The sequence below is a fragment of the Lepus europaeus genome, chromosome 12, assembly GCF_033115175.1.
Source record: "Lepus europaeus isolate LE1 chromosome 12, mLepTim1.pri, whole genome shotgun sequence".
Taxonomy (NCBI): Eukaryota; Metazoa; Chordata; class Mammalia; order Lagomorpha; family Leporidae; genus Lepus; species Lepus europaeus.
In genome coordinates this window covers 70,148,444-70,164,820 of record NC_084838.1, presented here as the reverse complement: position 1 = coordinate 70,164,820, position 16,377 = coordinate 70,148,444, and the positions used below count along the sequence as shown (strand labels likewise).

At 42.6% G+C, this 16,377-nt stretch overlaps 1 protein-coding gene across 1 annotated transcript in view; it reads left to right on the top strand.

Moving 5' to 3' along the window:
• RCL1 (RNA terminal phosphate cyclase like 1) overlaps positions 1-16,377 on the top strand; it is a 75,128-nt gene that overhangs the window by 21,314 nt on the left and 37,437 nt on the right. The window contains exon 2 of the mRNA XM_062208308.1: positions 10,916-10,987. Coding sequence (XP_062064292.1) covers positions 10,916-10,987 — 72 coding nt within the window. The remainder of the gene's footprint in view (positions 1-10,915; positions 10,988-16,377) is intronic.

Sequence of the window (16,377 nt, the reverse complement as noted above, 5' to 3'; positions counted from 1 at the left end):
GAGTTAGAATACTTTAAAATTGAAACTGTGTGTATTGAAATGTGCTCCTTTTTAAAAAGTACATATCTTTTTTTTTTTTAACTTTTATTGAATGCATATAAATTTCCAAAGTACAGCTTATGGATTACAATGGCTTCCCCCCCATAACTTCCCTCTTACCCACAACCATCCCCTTTCCCGCTCCCTCTCCATTTCCATTCACATCAAGATTCATTTTCAATTCTCTTTATATAAAGAAGATCAGTTTAGTATATATTAAGTAAAGATTTCAACAGTTTGTACCCACATAGAAACACAAAGTGAAAAATACTGTTTGAGTACTAGTTATAGCGTTAAATCACAATGTACAGCACATTAAGGACAGAGATCCTACATGAGGAGTAATTGCACAGTGACTCCTGTTGTTGACTTAACAAATTGACACTCTTGTTTATGGCGTCAGTAATCACCCTAGGCTCTTGTCATGAGTTGCCAAAGCTATCGACTCTTAGCATATTTAGACAAGGTCATAGTCAAAGTGGAAGTTCTCTCCTCCCTTCAGAGAAAGGTACCTCCTTCTTTGATGACCTGTTCTTTCCACTGGGATCTCACTCACGGAGATCTTTCATTTAGGTCTTTTTTTTTTTTTTTTTTTTTTTTTTTTTTTAAAGCCAGAGTGTCTTGGCTTTCCATGCCTGAAATACTCTCCTGGGCTTTTCAGCCAGATCCGAATGCCTTAAGGGCTGATTCTGAGGCCAGAGTGCTGTTTAGGACATCTGCCATTCTATGAGTCTGCTGTGTATCCTGCTTCCCACATTGGGTCGTTCTCTCCCTTTTTTGTTCTATTGGTTAGTATTTTCAGACACTAGTCTTGTTTATGTGATCCCTTTGATTCTTAGTCCTATCATTATGATTAATTGTGAACAGAAATTGATCAAATGGACTATTGAGATGGCATTGGTACATGAAACCTAGATGGAATTGAATTGGAATCCCCTGGTATGTTTTTTTTTTTTTTAATTTTTTATTTTTTTGACAGGCAGAGTGGACAGTGAGAGAAACAGAGAGAAAGGTCTTCCTTTGCCATTGGTTCACCCTCCAATGGCCGCCGTGGCCGGCGTGCTGTGGCCAGTGCACTGCGCTGATCCAAAGGCAGGAGCCAGGTACTTCTGGTCTCCCATGCGGGTGCAGGGCCCAAGCACTTGGGCCATCCTCCACTGCACTCCCGGGCCATAGCAGAGAGCTGGCCTGGAAGAGGGGCAACCGGGACAGAATCCGGTGCCCTGACCGGGACTAGAACCCGGTGTGCCGGCGCCGCTAGGCAGAGGATTAGTCTGTTGAGCCACGGCGCCGGCCCCCTGGTATGTTTCTAACTCTATCGTTTGGGGCAAGTCAGCTTGAGCATGTCCCAAAATGAAAAAGTACATATCTTTATATTGTATTTTCCCTTATTTGAGATGTAACTTTTAGGTTTCCTAGTGAGGCGTCAATCAAGCTGGTGAATACCACTGTCTCTCTTCCAAAGATATACAGAGACACTTATTTGGGGGATTATTCCTGGGATGTTGGGGCGGGGGGAGGTGGGAAGGGAGGGGAACGATGAGGCACAGGAGATGATAAGAAATTTCAAAATTCATGGTACCAACCATGAAAAGTTTTTTAAATACGTGAAATAGAAGAGCATAAAAAATACATAAGACATTAAAATGGTGCTTAAGGAATTGTAAGATGTGTGTGACCTGCATCCAGCTCAAGAAATAGAACCTTGCCAACATGTGTGTACCTGTTAGCATTCAGAGCTCCCTGCCCTGCCCCTGGTAGTGGGCACTGTCCTGACCATTGTGACATTCACTCTGATTCTCTTTATCATTTTATGACCTGATTATGTATTCCTAGATAATGTAGTAAAATTGTACTTGTTTTTGGAATTTTCCCCCTGAATTGTTTAGATACCTGAAATTTTATATCCCTTGAGGGGGGGAATCTTGAAGAGTTAAGTCAGAAAGGGAGTGTGGGAGGTAGTTAATGACCACATTCCATTCCCAGGGTTTGTTTTTTTTCTCTGACCTGGGGAAGGCCTCTATCACAGCCACCACTTTGATGCTCAGACTACTTTGGGGTCAGAGAGCATCACCTTTATCATGCTGACTCAAGGCATCACTGTGGCTTATAGACCTGTTTTTTATATCTCCACGACATGGGTGGCTGTAAACTTTTTAAGTTATCTATTTTTACTTTATTATTTCTTTAGACAACAGTTACTCAGGTTGAACTTTTTACAAACTCTTTTCGTAGAGGCAAGTATTACAACTATGATTAGGAACCAAGAATGTGTATCACAATCAGGAGGTAACAGAGAACAAGAATAGTCTATACAGTTTGTTTGATAGCTGATTGTGTAACATTTTGTTGTGCATGGGTCAATCAGTTTTCAGAGTGGCTGAAGCAGGGCTCTGGTTTTTGGGTACTCTTTTGAAACTGTCATCCTCAGAGGCTTCTCAGGGTATGGCTCGTTTGTTCTGGATGGTCAGCTTGTACAGTGTTTATGGGATCTGAGACGCAGTCTCAGTTGCAGGCCACCGACTTTACTCTGTTAGGGTAGATCCACTCTGATTGCAATACGGGTGGAGAGAACAACAGTAAACTGACCTCTTCAAAGGGGCTTTTAGGGGCTGGGCATTTTATTTCCTTACCATACCATATCTCTTCGCTTAAAAGAATGAGCTTTTATGTTTAAGCTCACATTCAGTCATTCCCTAACTCAGTGATTGATGGAGGTCATGGCACAGCTGAGAGCCTGCATCTGTTGTCTCAAGGTGAAGCTGCCTATTTCTTTTAAATCTCTGTGCATTCCCTTGACTGTATAGGGAGGGTGCCCATAAAGAATTTCAAAAGGAGAACCCTTTCTGTTTAGTAGGGCTACATCTAATTCTCAACAGTGCTGTTGGTAACAGCTGGTCCCAATATAAGTGAGTCTCTTGGCACAGTTTACTTCATTGTGTTGTGAGTATCTGGTTCTTGTGTTCCACTTTTCCAGAGCTCTGGGGCTGATAGGCCATGTGTCACTTCCAGATGATTCCTAGTCCTTTTGCCATCACCTGCATCACCTCCACTATAAATTCAGGCCTGTTGGCAGACCTAATAGTAACTGGAATTCCAAAACGGAATGTGTTTTTTTTTAGTGAAATTTGTGCCACCTAGCAGGCTTTTTCGATATGGAGTGGGAGAGCCTCTACCCACCCTGAGAAAGTGCACACAAAGACCAATAAGCATTTGCATCCCTGAACATGGGGAAGTTCAGTAGAGTCCATAATTAAATTTTCAAGCGGAATTCCTCTTATGCTATGCAGGTGGAGAGGCACTTGGCAGGGGTTCTTCCAGGCAAACATTTCACATTGTCTGCACACTGCCCGAGCTATGCGGGAAAGCCCAGGGTGTAAAGGTGCCAGATTCCAGGGCCGTTCTGCCTACGTGAGTTCCTTCATGAAACTGCTTGACAAAGGCCGAGGCTAGCGGCTTGGGATGGCAACCTGGCCACTCTCAAATTTCTACCATTGCCCAGGGATATAATTTCTGTATTCAGTTTTGAACCAGGTTAGCTCATGCTGAGAGTAGTTTGGTTCCTATTCTGCTAGAGGGCAGGAAACAGGGCAGTCAGTGGTCAGGGCGGCTGGCCCTGTTGTTTCTCTGGTGGCCACGGGCTTAGCTTCTCAGTCAGCTTTTCTGTTTCCTTGCACTGTGAAGGTGTTTCGCCTTTGATGGCCCCAGCATTGCATAACAGCCACTCTTGTAGGTGCCCACACAGCATCCACAAGTTAGTACCCTGACTGTTGTGCCAATGTGCTCATGCATAGATAGGAAAATGGCTTAGTTTATGTCCAGAATCCACTGAGCTGAGGCATTGGTAAGTGCCCTTTTAATCTGTCAGGAGGTCCTTTCTTGTGTCTATTTTCAGAACAGAGAGCCTCTCTCTCTCTGCCTGCTTTGTAACTTTATAAGGTGGCTTTGCCAAACTAGAGAAACTAGGTATCCATATTCTACAGAAGCCAGCGGCTCCAAGGAACCCTTGAACCTGGCACCGGGTTGAAGCAGTAGGGATTGAGCAAACTGTTTTCTCTCAAGCTGACACTGTCCTTGGGACAAGTCAAAGCCAAGATATCTTACTTTCTCTTAGCAAATTTGAGTCTTTTTAAAGAGACATTGTAGCCAGCCTCCCATAAGAGAGTAGGAAGAGGTTGTGTTCCCTCCATGCAATCCTCTTGTGTCTGCCGTGTTCTGTGTTAACAGATCACCTACATACCAGAGTAGCCTGTGGCCATGCCAATTGGCTGGGAAAGCTTTTCAGTCAGAGGCTAGCACAGTGCCAAAAATGGTTGGAGAATTTGTAAATTCTTGGTAGTCTAGTCCAAGTTAGCTGGCCCTTGTGTCTTTTCTTGGGATTTTCCCACTGGAAGGCGAAAATCAACTGACTGTGAGGGACTAGATGGAAACAAAAGGCATCCTTTGAGTGGAAACGTGTAAGTAGCTTCAGCAGGGATGAGACTCAGAAGGGTGTAAGGGTTTGGGACTACCGGGTGTAAAGTTACGGCTTGGTTTACTGCTCGCATGGCCGATAAACATCTGTCCCTGGCTTCTGAACTGGTAGAAGAGGTCTATTCCATGACAACTGGCAAGGCCAGAGGATCCCATGCTTTAGAAACCTCTCTAAGTATTTTTGAATTTTAATCTGTGTCTTGCAAGGGATGAAATACTGCCTTTGGCGGATAGGCCCAGTTCCTGGCTTTATTTTTTATTTTTAATTTTTTTTTTTTATTTTTGACAGGCAGAGTGGACAGTGAGAGAGAGACAGAGAGAAAGGTCATCTTTTTGCCGTTGGTTCACCCTCCAATGGCCGCCGCGGCTGGCATGCTGCGGCCGGCGCACCGCGCTGATCCAATGGCAGGAGCCAGGTGCTTCTCCTGGTCTCCCATGCAGGTGCAGGGCCCAAGCACTTGGGCCATCCTCCACTGCACTCCCTGGCCACAGCAGAGAGCTGGCCTGGAAGAGGGGCAACCGGGACAGGATCGGTGCCCCGACCGGGACTAGAACCTGGTGTGCCGGCGCCGCAAGGCGGAGGATTACTGGCTTTAGTTTTATCATTACGTAAGACACGCTTCTAGCCAGTCCTTGGCTGGGAGGCAGTTGTCCTCTGTCCACGCCCCCAGTACCTTAAAGGAGAGGGCCCGTGTTGTGTCTCCCCCTGGAGGCTTTAGAGGCTCCGCTCTTCCTGAGGAACTGTGAGTCAGAATTTTTGTTTCTGGTCCTCCCAAGATCAGAGCCACTTGACTGCAGGAGTTGAAGGTTATCTGAATCTTCAGCTTCTCTAATAAATCTTGACCCATTAAAGCCACTGGGCCGTCAGGAAGATGTAGGAACTTGGGAATAACTTCATGGCTGCCTCAATTACATGGCCAAGGCAGGAAAAAGGATGATGAGCTTGGCGACCGGTGGCTCTCACGGTAGTCGGCTGGCTCTGAGAGTGGCCCCACGGGGTGGATCACTACTGAATGCTCTGCTCCCACGTCCACCATGAGGTCAATGGCCCGGTGCCCCTGACAGTCATTTTGATCATGGGCTCCTAGAGGCCCAGCAGAATGGAACCTTCTGTCTTTTTTTATAGTATTTTTTCTAAATACATGCATGTACACATATAATAACATACATTACAGGACAGAATAATAAAGAAGCTTGGTAACAGTCTTTTAACATTTTTAACTGCGGCCGGCGCCGTGGCTTAACAGGCTAATCCTCCGCCTTGCGGCGCCGGCACACCGGGTTCTAGTCCCGGTTGGGGCGCCAGATTCTATCCCGGTTGCACCTCTTCCAGGCCAGCTCTCTGCTATGGCCCGGGAAGGCAGTGGAGGATGGCTCAAGTGTTTGGGCCCTGCACCCGCAAGGGAGACCAGGAGAAGCACCTGGCTCCTGCCTTTGGATCAGCGAGATGCGCTGGCCGCGGCGGCCATTGGAGGGTGAACCAACGGCAAAAAGGAAGACCTTCCTCTCTGTCTCTCTCTCACTGTCCACTCTGCCTGTCAAAATATTAAAAAAAAAAAAATTAAAAAAAAATCTTTAACTGCTTAAAAATTACCATTAATCAATTAGAATTACTTTTTGCTCTTAGAAACCTGAATTAGCCATAGTTTTTTAAGTTACAACCTGTAGTCCATTGATTGTAAACTCGTTAGAAAACCTTCATTTAAGAGCATTTGTTAGAGTCCTTTTTAAAAAAAAAAATCCTGATTTTAGGTGTTTTTAGAGAAGAATACAAAACTGTAGATGACAAAAGACTTTAGATAGCTATGGTTGAAATTATAAAACTCATTAATTGTCAAGAAGAGGCACTTGTTTACTCCACAAAGTAATTTAGAAAACACCTGTCTGATTTTATAATCACTTGTCTCTTTTAGGCCTCTGAGATTTTTTAATAGGATAACTGTCATGAATGATCAACAGCAAGATCATTAGACTTCTGTAACTTTGGACATTTGTATCAGTACATTTTATATTAACACAACTTAAAGTTTATTACCATTTTACATGTTGACAGTACCTTTGCTATTATCCAAATAGCCTAATTAGTTGGAGTATCTACAAGATGAGAGATATATTCTTCATATTTCCAGGAGCGCAGCTGGAAATATCAAAGTTTAAAGAATTTGGAACTTTGACTTTCTGAATGTTAAGGATGTCAAGAAGGCTTAAAATATCTGCTTGAAATAGGATCCCTTAACATCATGACATGATATAAACCAGATTTAATCATTGTTATAAAGTGATCACTCAAACACTTTGAAATAAGTACATATTTAAACAGACCTTAACTCTTAAAACTCAGCTGTTTTTAAACAGTCAGAACTTACCAAGACAGAAAACACAAAGATTACCTCCATAGGATACAAAATTTGTTTTTTCAGTCTGTCACCAAAATGGGAAATAAAAACCTCAGATATAAGAGTTAGCATGTGGATAATCATCCCATAACTTGAAATGATTTACGAGAGTCAGAACTAGAGTTTCCTGGAGCTGGCTAGAAAATCGACAGTCACAGATTAAACAAAAACTACTTAAAAGGAGGTGCTGCAGCTTTTTTTTTTTTTTTATTTAAGCAGATTTTAAAATTAAAGATAAGCTATTTAAAAATATTTACTAACATGTATTTTAAAACCTCGTTGTTTTAACAGAGGATCAGATTCTAATTCCATGTCACTGTACTTTTGGTTTTAATGTTAAGTTTTAGAAAACATTATAACTGTATTTTAAGAATTATAGTCAGTTTTTCACACAGATATTATAAGATTATTCCTCTTAAAGCTTTTGTGACTTCCTCACATCTTTCACAACTTACACTTTTAAGTGTTTTGCCCTATTTTTTCTTTTCAGTCTAGAGTAAATTCTCCTGTAGGACAAAACAATTTCTTACAAGCATTGTCCTTTTTTACTTAAAAAAAGTTTATTTATTTATTTTAAGGCAGATTTACAGAGAGGCAGAGAAAGAGAGAGGGAGGTCTTCCATCTGTTGGTTCACTCCCCATATGGCCTCAATGGCTGGAGCTGCACCAATCTGAAGCTAGGAGCCAGGAACAACTTCTGGGTTTCCCACAGTGGTACAGGGGCCTAAGGACTTGGGCCATCTTCTACTGCTTTCCCAAGCCATAGCAGATAGCTGGATCAGAAGTGGAGTAGCTGGACTCGAACTGGGTCCTTGGGCCCTGCACCCGCATGGGAGACCAGGAGAAGCACCTGTCTCCTGGCTTTGGATCAGCGTGGTGTGCCGGCCGCAGCGGCCATTGTGGGGTGAACCAATGGAAAAAAGGAAGACCTTTCTCTCTGTCTCTCTCTCTCACTGTCCACTCTGCCTGTCAAAAAAAAAAAAAAAAAAAAAAACAAAAAACAAACAACTTTCTCACCAAAAAAAATTTTCATGCTTGTGACCTTTTTTTCATTTGTTGATTTCCTTGATTACATTGAAATAATTATTTAAAAATCTCCAAATTAAGACATTCTAAAAATAAAAGAACATATCAAATTTTAACCCCAGTTACTTTCAGGCAGTCTTGAATTATTTTTCAAATATAGACTATTTATGAAAACATTAACAAACCCAAATAGCTATTTTTTTTTAGAATTTAGGATGTTAAGAATATCAGAGTTTACATTTAGAAACATTTATTTCATTTACCTTTACCCAATTTGTACTGAACAGTTACACCTAGATAACTTAAGATGGTGAGATATTATATGATACTTTTATCTGAATTAAGGTCAAAATTACTTTTTTATGGAATTTTATTATTTTTCATAAACCAACTCTAATTGGAAATCAGTGACATAAAGCAGACTGCAAAATCTACCCCAGGTGGCAATAACAAGAACTCATTACCCATTGTTATTTTGACTGAATCTGTTAAACCACATTACAAAACAAGATTGGTGAGTTACAAAGCAAATTATTTTTAAGGCAATTAACTTTTAGGTTCAAAAGGGAGAAATGCTTTTAAACCCAGTTACAACTGTACCAGAGTAGCACAAGAGCAATTACCCTGGCATTTTTATGCATGAGATTGTTATTTATCAAAACTTCCTCTAACCAGTGTCTCAGAGTTGCAGTTTCATTTCTGTGCTATATCGTTTTATGAGATTGCTTGGGCAACTCTGCAAGGTGATCAGGCTCCCCTTCTGCCACTCAGGGCAGGTCTGCTAAGCCAAATGAATCAGGGTTCCTGCCAGTTCCAATCGGCAGTGCTCCCTAGATTGATTCCTCTGCCTACTGGGTCCATTCTGCTGCCAGGGTCAGAGTCCCAGCACACTGCGAGAGAGCCACTCCCCACAGAGTAAGTGATCCACTGGCACCATGAGAGATCACTCTGTCCCTGATGCTTCAGGGACCCTGTGCCCTAGTCAACAAGGGAGGTGAAACAAACGCCCAATCCCAGACAAGTCCCCAGAAAAATGTAAGGAGATTCCTGAATAGAGATGAGACACTAAGGCCAGGAAGCAGTCTTTTATGTTGATGATGATGATGATGATGCCACCGCTGGAGGCATAAGGCCCAGATGGGTTTTTATCCCAAAGACTGAGCCATGAACAAAGAAGGGTATTTCCTTATATATGATTTTAGCCTCTTTGTGTTCCTTATATGGTTACATGCATACATGAGATTGGATATTCTAATATTACACGGCAGCCACAGGAATTGGTACAATACTGGCATGCATATGTAGTTACTGATGTAAGCTGTTGGGCAATGGTTAACATCATTGCTTTGTACTAGCAAGCAGAACCTGAAATAGTTACGTATAAGCAGACAATAACTACAGTTGAAGCATTCATAGACAAGCAGATAATGACCACATTTATTTCCAGTGTAAGTTTCTTTTTGCTGTCTGATCTTGTTGAGGCCTCTTATCACAACACAGCAGTTCTTATTAGCCACTTTTATTTGTTTCAGGCTCTCATGGAGTTCCTCTGACTTCTAGCCCAGTGCTCTTTGTTCAGATTACAGAATCTCCTCTGACAGGAGTTATGGGACAGGGTTAAGTAACAGACCAGGTGGGTGGGAATGCTTATTTGATCTGCTCACCTCTTGGGGTCAGTTCAGGTGAAGTTGGAGTCTGTGCGGCAGGCTCTGCTGGGCAGGCAGTCAGGCTGCGTTTGGTGCCACAGGAATCGGTCTTTCTGTCCTTGTTCCCAGGCTAGACCTAAGGGGAGAGGGTGTGTGACAACAGCTCAGGGAAGGCCAGTGCACCCGCTCTGCGCCGGAGTCTCCTCGCATAATTTCATGTTGACAGGATCTTCTCTCTTCCCCTCCCTCCCTCTCTTTCTGTCCTAAAGAGTGACAGACTTTTATTTTAGCTAAAAATCTGCTCATATATGGCATTGAAGCAAATTTAAATGTAAAAATACAAACTTTTAAAATATAAAATTAAATTCATGTAAAAACCTATAGTGGGCCGGCGCTGCAGCTCAATAGGCTAATCCTCCGCCTTGCGGCGCTGGCACACTGGGTTCTAGTCCCGGTCGGGGCGCCGGATTCTGTCATGGTTGCCCCTCTTCCGGTTCAGCTCTCTGCTGTGGCCTGGTTGCCCCTCTTCCAGTCCAGCTCTCTGCTTGGGCCCTGCACCCACATGGGAGACCAGGAGGGGCATCTGGCTCCTGGCTTCGGATCAGCATAGTGTGCCGGCTGCGGCAGCCATTGGAGGGTGAACCAATGGCAAAAGGAAGACCTTTCTCTCTGTCTCTCTTTCTCACTGTCCACTCTGCCTGTCAAAAAAAAAAAAAAAAAAAACACAAAAAAAAAACCTATAGTGAAGAAAAACCCATTTATGAACAGTTGGAATATATTTTTTCCAGTCTTTTTCATTCAGTTAAAAGACAGTGGCCATGACTACTGTTCATTTAGCGCTTTTTTAATGAAATAAAAAACAACTTCTTGCATGATTTTATGTCAGGAAGGTGATACAGGAAATTACTGTTTCTGAGACTGAAGGGTGGCCCTTAAGTTAATCTCCCTTTTCAGATATCCTGGAGCAAGGAAGGGTTTGATTTCAAAACTCTCTCCTACTCTCTGCTGTTTCTTCCTGATTTGATGTGCTCTCCTTAGGTCAGAAAACAGGTCTTAGATGGTTTTATGCTGCTGAGATTGAGATCCTGTTTGTTTGCTGGTGGAGTTGCTATTCGTATGCCATATGAAAGCTGAATTGTTTCTGATAGTTCTACTGAACCTGTATATCTGTCCTTGTTGGGGTTCTCTTAACTGCTCAGGTTCCCCAACCTTGTTCCTGAGGAAAACCCAGGTATGATGCAGGAAGTAACCTACCCCCTCCTGCAATACCTGCAGCAGAGTGGCTTCCTGGACATGGTGACTAACTTGATGGCGATCTCTTTTCTCTTCCCACAGATTTTGAAGCCAGCTTCATAAGGCTTTTGGACAAAATAACTAACGGTTCTCGAATCGAAATAAACCAAACAGGTAAACTCCTTTTCTTTCCCTGCATGAAAGCACCTACATACACCATTGAAACATAACCTGTGCTTCTCACTCTTCCATAGTGTAAATGCTGTATTTTGCTTAAAACTCTACCTGAAAAAGAAAAAAAAGGGGGGGGGGGGCTGGCGCTGTGGTGTAGTGGGCTAAGCCTCCACCTGCAGTGTTGGCACCCCATACAGGCGCTGGTCCATGTCCTGGCTGTTCCTCTTCCTATCCAACTCTCTGCTAATGGCCTGAGAGAGCAGTGGAAGATGACCCAGGTGGTTGGGCTCCTGCACCTGTGTGGGAGACTTGGAAGAAGCTCCTGGGTTGCTTTGGATCAGCCCAGCTCCAGCCATTGCGGCCAGTTAGGGAGTGAACCAGCAGATGGGAGACCTCTCTCTCTTTCTCTCTCTCCCTCTCTCTCTGCCTCTCTGCCTTTCAGATAATATTTAATTATTTGAAAATCAGAATTAGAGAGAGGGAGAGACAGAGAGAGATCTTCCATTGGCTGATTTACTCCCCAAATGGTCAAAATGGCCAGGTCTCAGCCAGACCGAAGCCAACAGCCAGGAACTTCATCTGGATCTCCCACATGAGTGTAGGGGCTCAAGTGCTGGGCCATCTTCCGTTGCTTTCCAAGGTGCATTAGCAGTGAGCTGGATCAGAAGTGGAGCTGCTGAGACTTGAACCAGTGTCCATATGAGATGCCAGAACTATAGTTGGCGGCTTAACCCACTACACTACAGAGCTGGCCCCTATATAAAAATTTTCAAAATATGTTCACTTTTATTATCACATTAAATTCTTATGGCAAACTTTGAGGCCAGTGCTGTGGCTGACTTGGTTAATCCTCCGCCTTGTGGCGCCAGCATCCCTTATGGGTGCTGGGTTCTAGTGCCGGTTGCTCCTTTTCCAGTCCAGCTCTCTGCTGTGGCCCAGGAAGGCAGTGGAGGATGGCCCAAGTGCTTGGGTGCCTGCACCAGCATGGGAGACCAGGAAGAAGCACCTGGCTCCTGGCTTTGGATCGGCGCAGTGCTGGCCATAGCAGCCATTTGGGGAGCGAACCAATGGAAGGAAGACCTTTCTCTCTGTCTCTCTCTCTCACTATCTATAACTCTACCTGTCAAATAAAAAAAAAAATTCTATGGCAAACTCTGAGGTAGTTGCCTATGCTGAATTTATTTTCTTTTCTCTCTTACAGTAAGTTTACAGATGTATATGCAAATGTGAGAACTCCTTCATCTCTTGCCTTTCCATTCCCTTCTCTAGCGGCTGCCACTATCACAGTGTTTGTTGACATAGGCACTTACATAACTCAGACCATCAACGGGGTCATGCTCCTCATAGTCTTCAGCAGCCAGTATTTCATCACTGGCATTAACTGTCTTAGGGAAATCTCTCTGCCAGCAAATACAGGTCTGCTCAGTATTTCTGTTGGCTGTATATAGTATTCCATTGTATGGATGCACAATCATTTATTTAATTGCTCCCTACTGTAATCTTTTAGGTTATTTATTTTCTCTTTCCTATTAATCTTTCTCTCCTTTGTATAGACCATGGCAAAACGCCATTGGCCAACTTCATGAACTGTGTACCTTTGTGTATATATTCCACAAAGAAATCTTTGACCTTTCCTGTATACTGGTGCTTTTAAAAAAGAAGACAAGATTGAGTTCATACATAGCCCTGTTCCATGGGAGGTTTGCTGATCTGTGACTGCATCTAGCCACACCTTACAGAGAGCTGGTTTTGGATGTGAGCTGTTCACATGCTCTTTGCCAGCTGGAAGACCCTTAGTCTTCCATGGTTTGTTTGATTGGAAATTGCTGCAAGATTTTACATAACTTTTTTAAAAAGGTTTACTTATTAGAAAAGCAGAGTGACACACACACAACACACACAGCTTGTATTTTTTATATAAGATGAACAAATTTCATGTATTTCATATTTTCAGATCTAGGAGCATAATGAAACTTCCCATCCTACCCTCCCTCAAGCCCACACTCCCACCCTCCATCCTCCTTCCTTATTCTTTCTTTTAATTTTTAAAATGTCATTCTTTTAGTTTATTTTAAAATTGTAAGATTAACCCTCTATTAAGTAAAACATTCAACAAAAAGAAAAAGAAAAAAAAAAAACAAACCAAAAACACTCTTCCTAAACAGCAGAGACAAGGACTGTGAACAATAATCAATTCTCAAAATACCAATTTCATTCCAATATTGCATTCTAGATACTCTATTAGTTACCACAGAAAACATATGGCACTTGTCTTTTTGGGACTGCCTTATTCCACTAAGTATAATAGTTTCCAGTTGCATTCATTTTGTTGTGAAAGACACGATTTCAATTTTTTTAAGCACTGAATAGTATTCCATATTGTATATATACTCATTTTCTTTATCCAGTCATTGGTTGATGTGCATCTGGGTTGATTCCACATCTTGGCTATTGTGAATTGAGTTGCAATAAACATGGGAGTACAGTTAACTCTTTCATATGCTGATTTTATTTCCTTCAGGTAAATTCCCAGGAGTGGGATGGCTGAGTCTATGGTAGTTCTGTTTTCAGCTTTCTGAGTATCTCCATACTGTCTGCTACAATGGCTGTACTAGTTTACATTTCTACCAACAGTAGAATAGGGTACCTTTTCCCCCACAATGCCTGTTCCAGTCTTTTTTCCATTCCTTGACTGGATTTTTTGTTTTGTTGTTGTTGAGTTTCTTGAGCTTTTTATAGATTCTGGATACTAATCTTTATCAGTTGCATAGTTTGCAGATATTTTCCCCATTCTGTCTGTTGCCTCTTTACTTTGTTGAGTGTTTCTTTTGCAGTACAGAAGCTTCTCATTTTGATGTAATTCTATTTTTCAGTTTTGGTTTTGATTGCCTGTGTCACTGGGGTCTTTTCCAAGAACTCTTTGCCTATGCCAATGTCTTGTATGGTTTCCCAATGTTGTCTAACAATTTGATGGTATCGGGTTGTAGATTTAGGTCTTTAATCCATTTTGATTAGATTTTTTGTGTGAGTTGTACGGTAGTAGGGGACTTGTTTCATACTTGTGCATGTGGAAATTCAGTTTTTCCAACATCATTTGTTGAAGAGACTGTCCTTGTTCCAGGGACTGATTTTAATGCCTTTGTCCAAGAATAGTTGATTGTGGATTTGTGGATTGATTTCTGGGGTTTTTATTCAGTTCTGTTAGTCTACATGTCTATTTTTGTGCCAGTACCAGGCTGTTTTGATGTTATTATCATAACATCATAATAGTTATGTAGTTTGTCTTGAAATTTGGTTTTGTGATTCCTCTGGCTTGTTTTTGTTGTTTAAAATTGTTTTAGCTGTTCGGTGTCTCTTGTGTTTCCATATGAATTTTAGCATCGTTTTTTCCAGATCTGAGAAGAATGCTGTTGATATTTTCACTGGGATTGCATTGACTGTAAACTGCTTTTGGTAGTATGGACATTTTGATTATATTGATTCTTCCAATCCATGAACATGGGAGATTTTTCCAATTTTTTGTGCGTTGTTTCTTTCTTTAATGTTTTGTTATTTTCATTGTAGAGATCTTTGACATCCTTGGTTAAATTTATTCCAAGGTATTTAAATTTTTTGGAGCTATTGTGAATGGAACTGATCCTAGAAGTTCTTTCTCAACCATGACATTGGCATTGTCTGTGTATACAAAGGCTATTGATTTTTGGGTGTTAATTTTATATCCTGCCGCTTAGCCAAACTCTTATGAGTTCCAATAGTCTCTCTCTCTCCCTTTTTTTTTTTTTTAAAGATTTATTTATTTATTTGAAAGGTGGAGTTACAGAGAGGCAGAGGCAGAGAGAGATCTTCCATCTGCTGGTTCATTCCCCAGTTGGCCACAATCAGTGGAGCTGGGCCAATCTGAAGCCAGGAACTAGGAGCTTCTGCTGAGTCTTGCATGTGGGTACAGGGGCCCAAGCACTTGGGCCATCTTCTGCTGCTTTCTCAGGCCATAGGAGAGAGCTGGGTCAGAAGTGGAGCAGCTGGAACTTGAACCGGTGCCCATACTGGATGCTGGCACTGCAGGCAGCAGCTTTACCCACTATGACACAGCACTGGCCCCTCCAATAGTCTCTTAGTGGAGTTTTTTGGTTCCCCTCTATATTGAATCATGTCATGCAAACAAGGATAATTTGACTTCCTCCTTTCCAATTTGTATCCCTTTGACTTCTTTTACTTGCCTAATTGCTCTGGCTAGAAGTTCTAGAACCATATTGAATAGCAATGGTTAAAGTGGGCATCCTTGTCTGGTTCCAGATCTTAGTGGAAATGCTTCCAGCTTTTTTATTTTTATTTTTTATGATTTATTTATTTATTTGAAAGAGTTACAGAGAGGGAGAGGCAAAGGCAGAGAGAGAGAGAGGAGAAGGATCTTCCATCTCTTGGTTCACTCCCCAAATGTTGTCTTCCTTGTTCTTGTTTCTTATATTTCTGTGTTTATTTTTAGGCGTTTATGGAAACACTTGTTGGTTTTCTATTCTGATGTGTTCTGTCTTTGAACTGCGCCTCTGTGGCTTAGTGGAGTGTCTGCTCCTTCAGTGAATATCCAGAGGCATGGTCTGGGTGGGTCAGGGAGCTCTGGTCAGTGCACAAGGGTGAGATGAGAATCTAGGTGACACTAAAGTTGGACATGGCAGATCTCCTTTGTTGTACTCAGGGGTAGGGTATGTTGATGCCTGTTAGCATAATCACAATCTCACCTCCTCTCTTCCAAGGTGATCAGTGCCTGGGGTTAGCCCAAAGTGGGTACAACCCTGACCCATGCTGAACCACAGAGACAATCTGAATGGTCCTCAGCATGAACATGAAACACTCTGCTGTGACCTACCCCAGTCAGAGAGCTCTGAGCCTCTGATGCCAGACACAATGATTGGGCAGAGACCCAGCTACACCCTATGCCCTATCGTGTAGACACAAAATTCCCACAGTCATAGCATGCATTGGCTCCCACAGTCACAGGGTATAGAGGATCCCCTATCAGTCCTGCGAGCCTGACCCATCCACTGAGAGAGCAGAACCTGCTGCCGTGGGTGCTCTACCTTGTCCATTTGAGCCCAGAGCCTGTGATAGGTTGAGAGGGTGGGAATACCCCACAATCCTAAGTGGGTACCCAGCTCCCTGTCAGCCCTTTCAGCCAGACTCAAAGTCAGTGGGAAACACAGATTTCCCCCCTCTTTTAAAATGTCCTGGTCATGTGTGAGAGCTGCTGCAGTCTCTACTAGTGTCAGGATGGCAGCTTCTCCTTGCTGGTTGCTTGGCGCCTTTTGTGGGGATAGGGAGAAATATGCTTTTCCTTTTCTTGACTAGGTAGGCACCGTGCCCGCTGCTAGGGATCTTGTCGATGTGGTTAATGA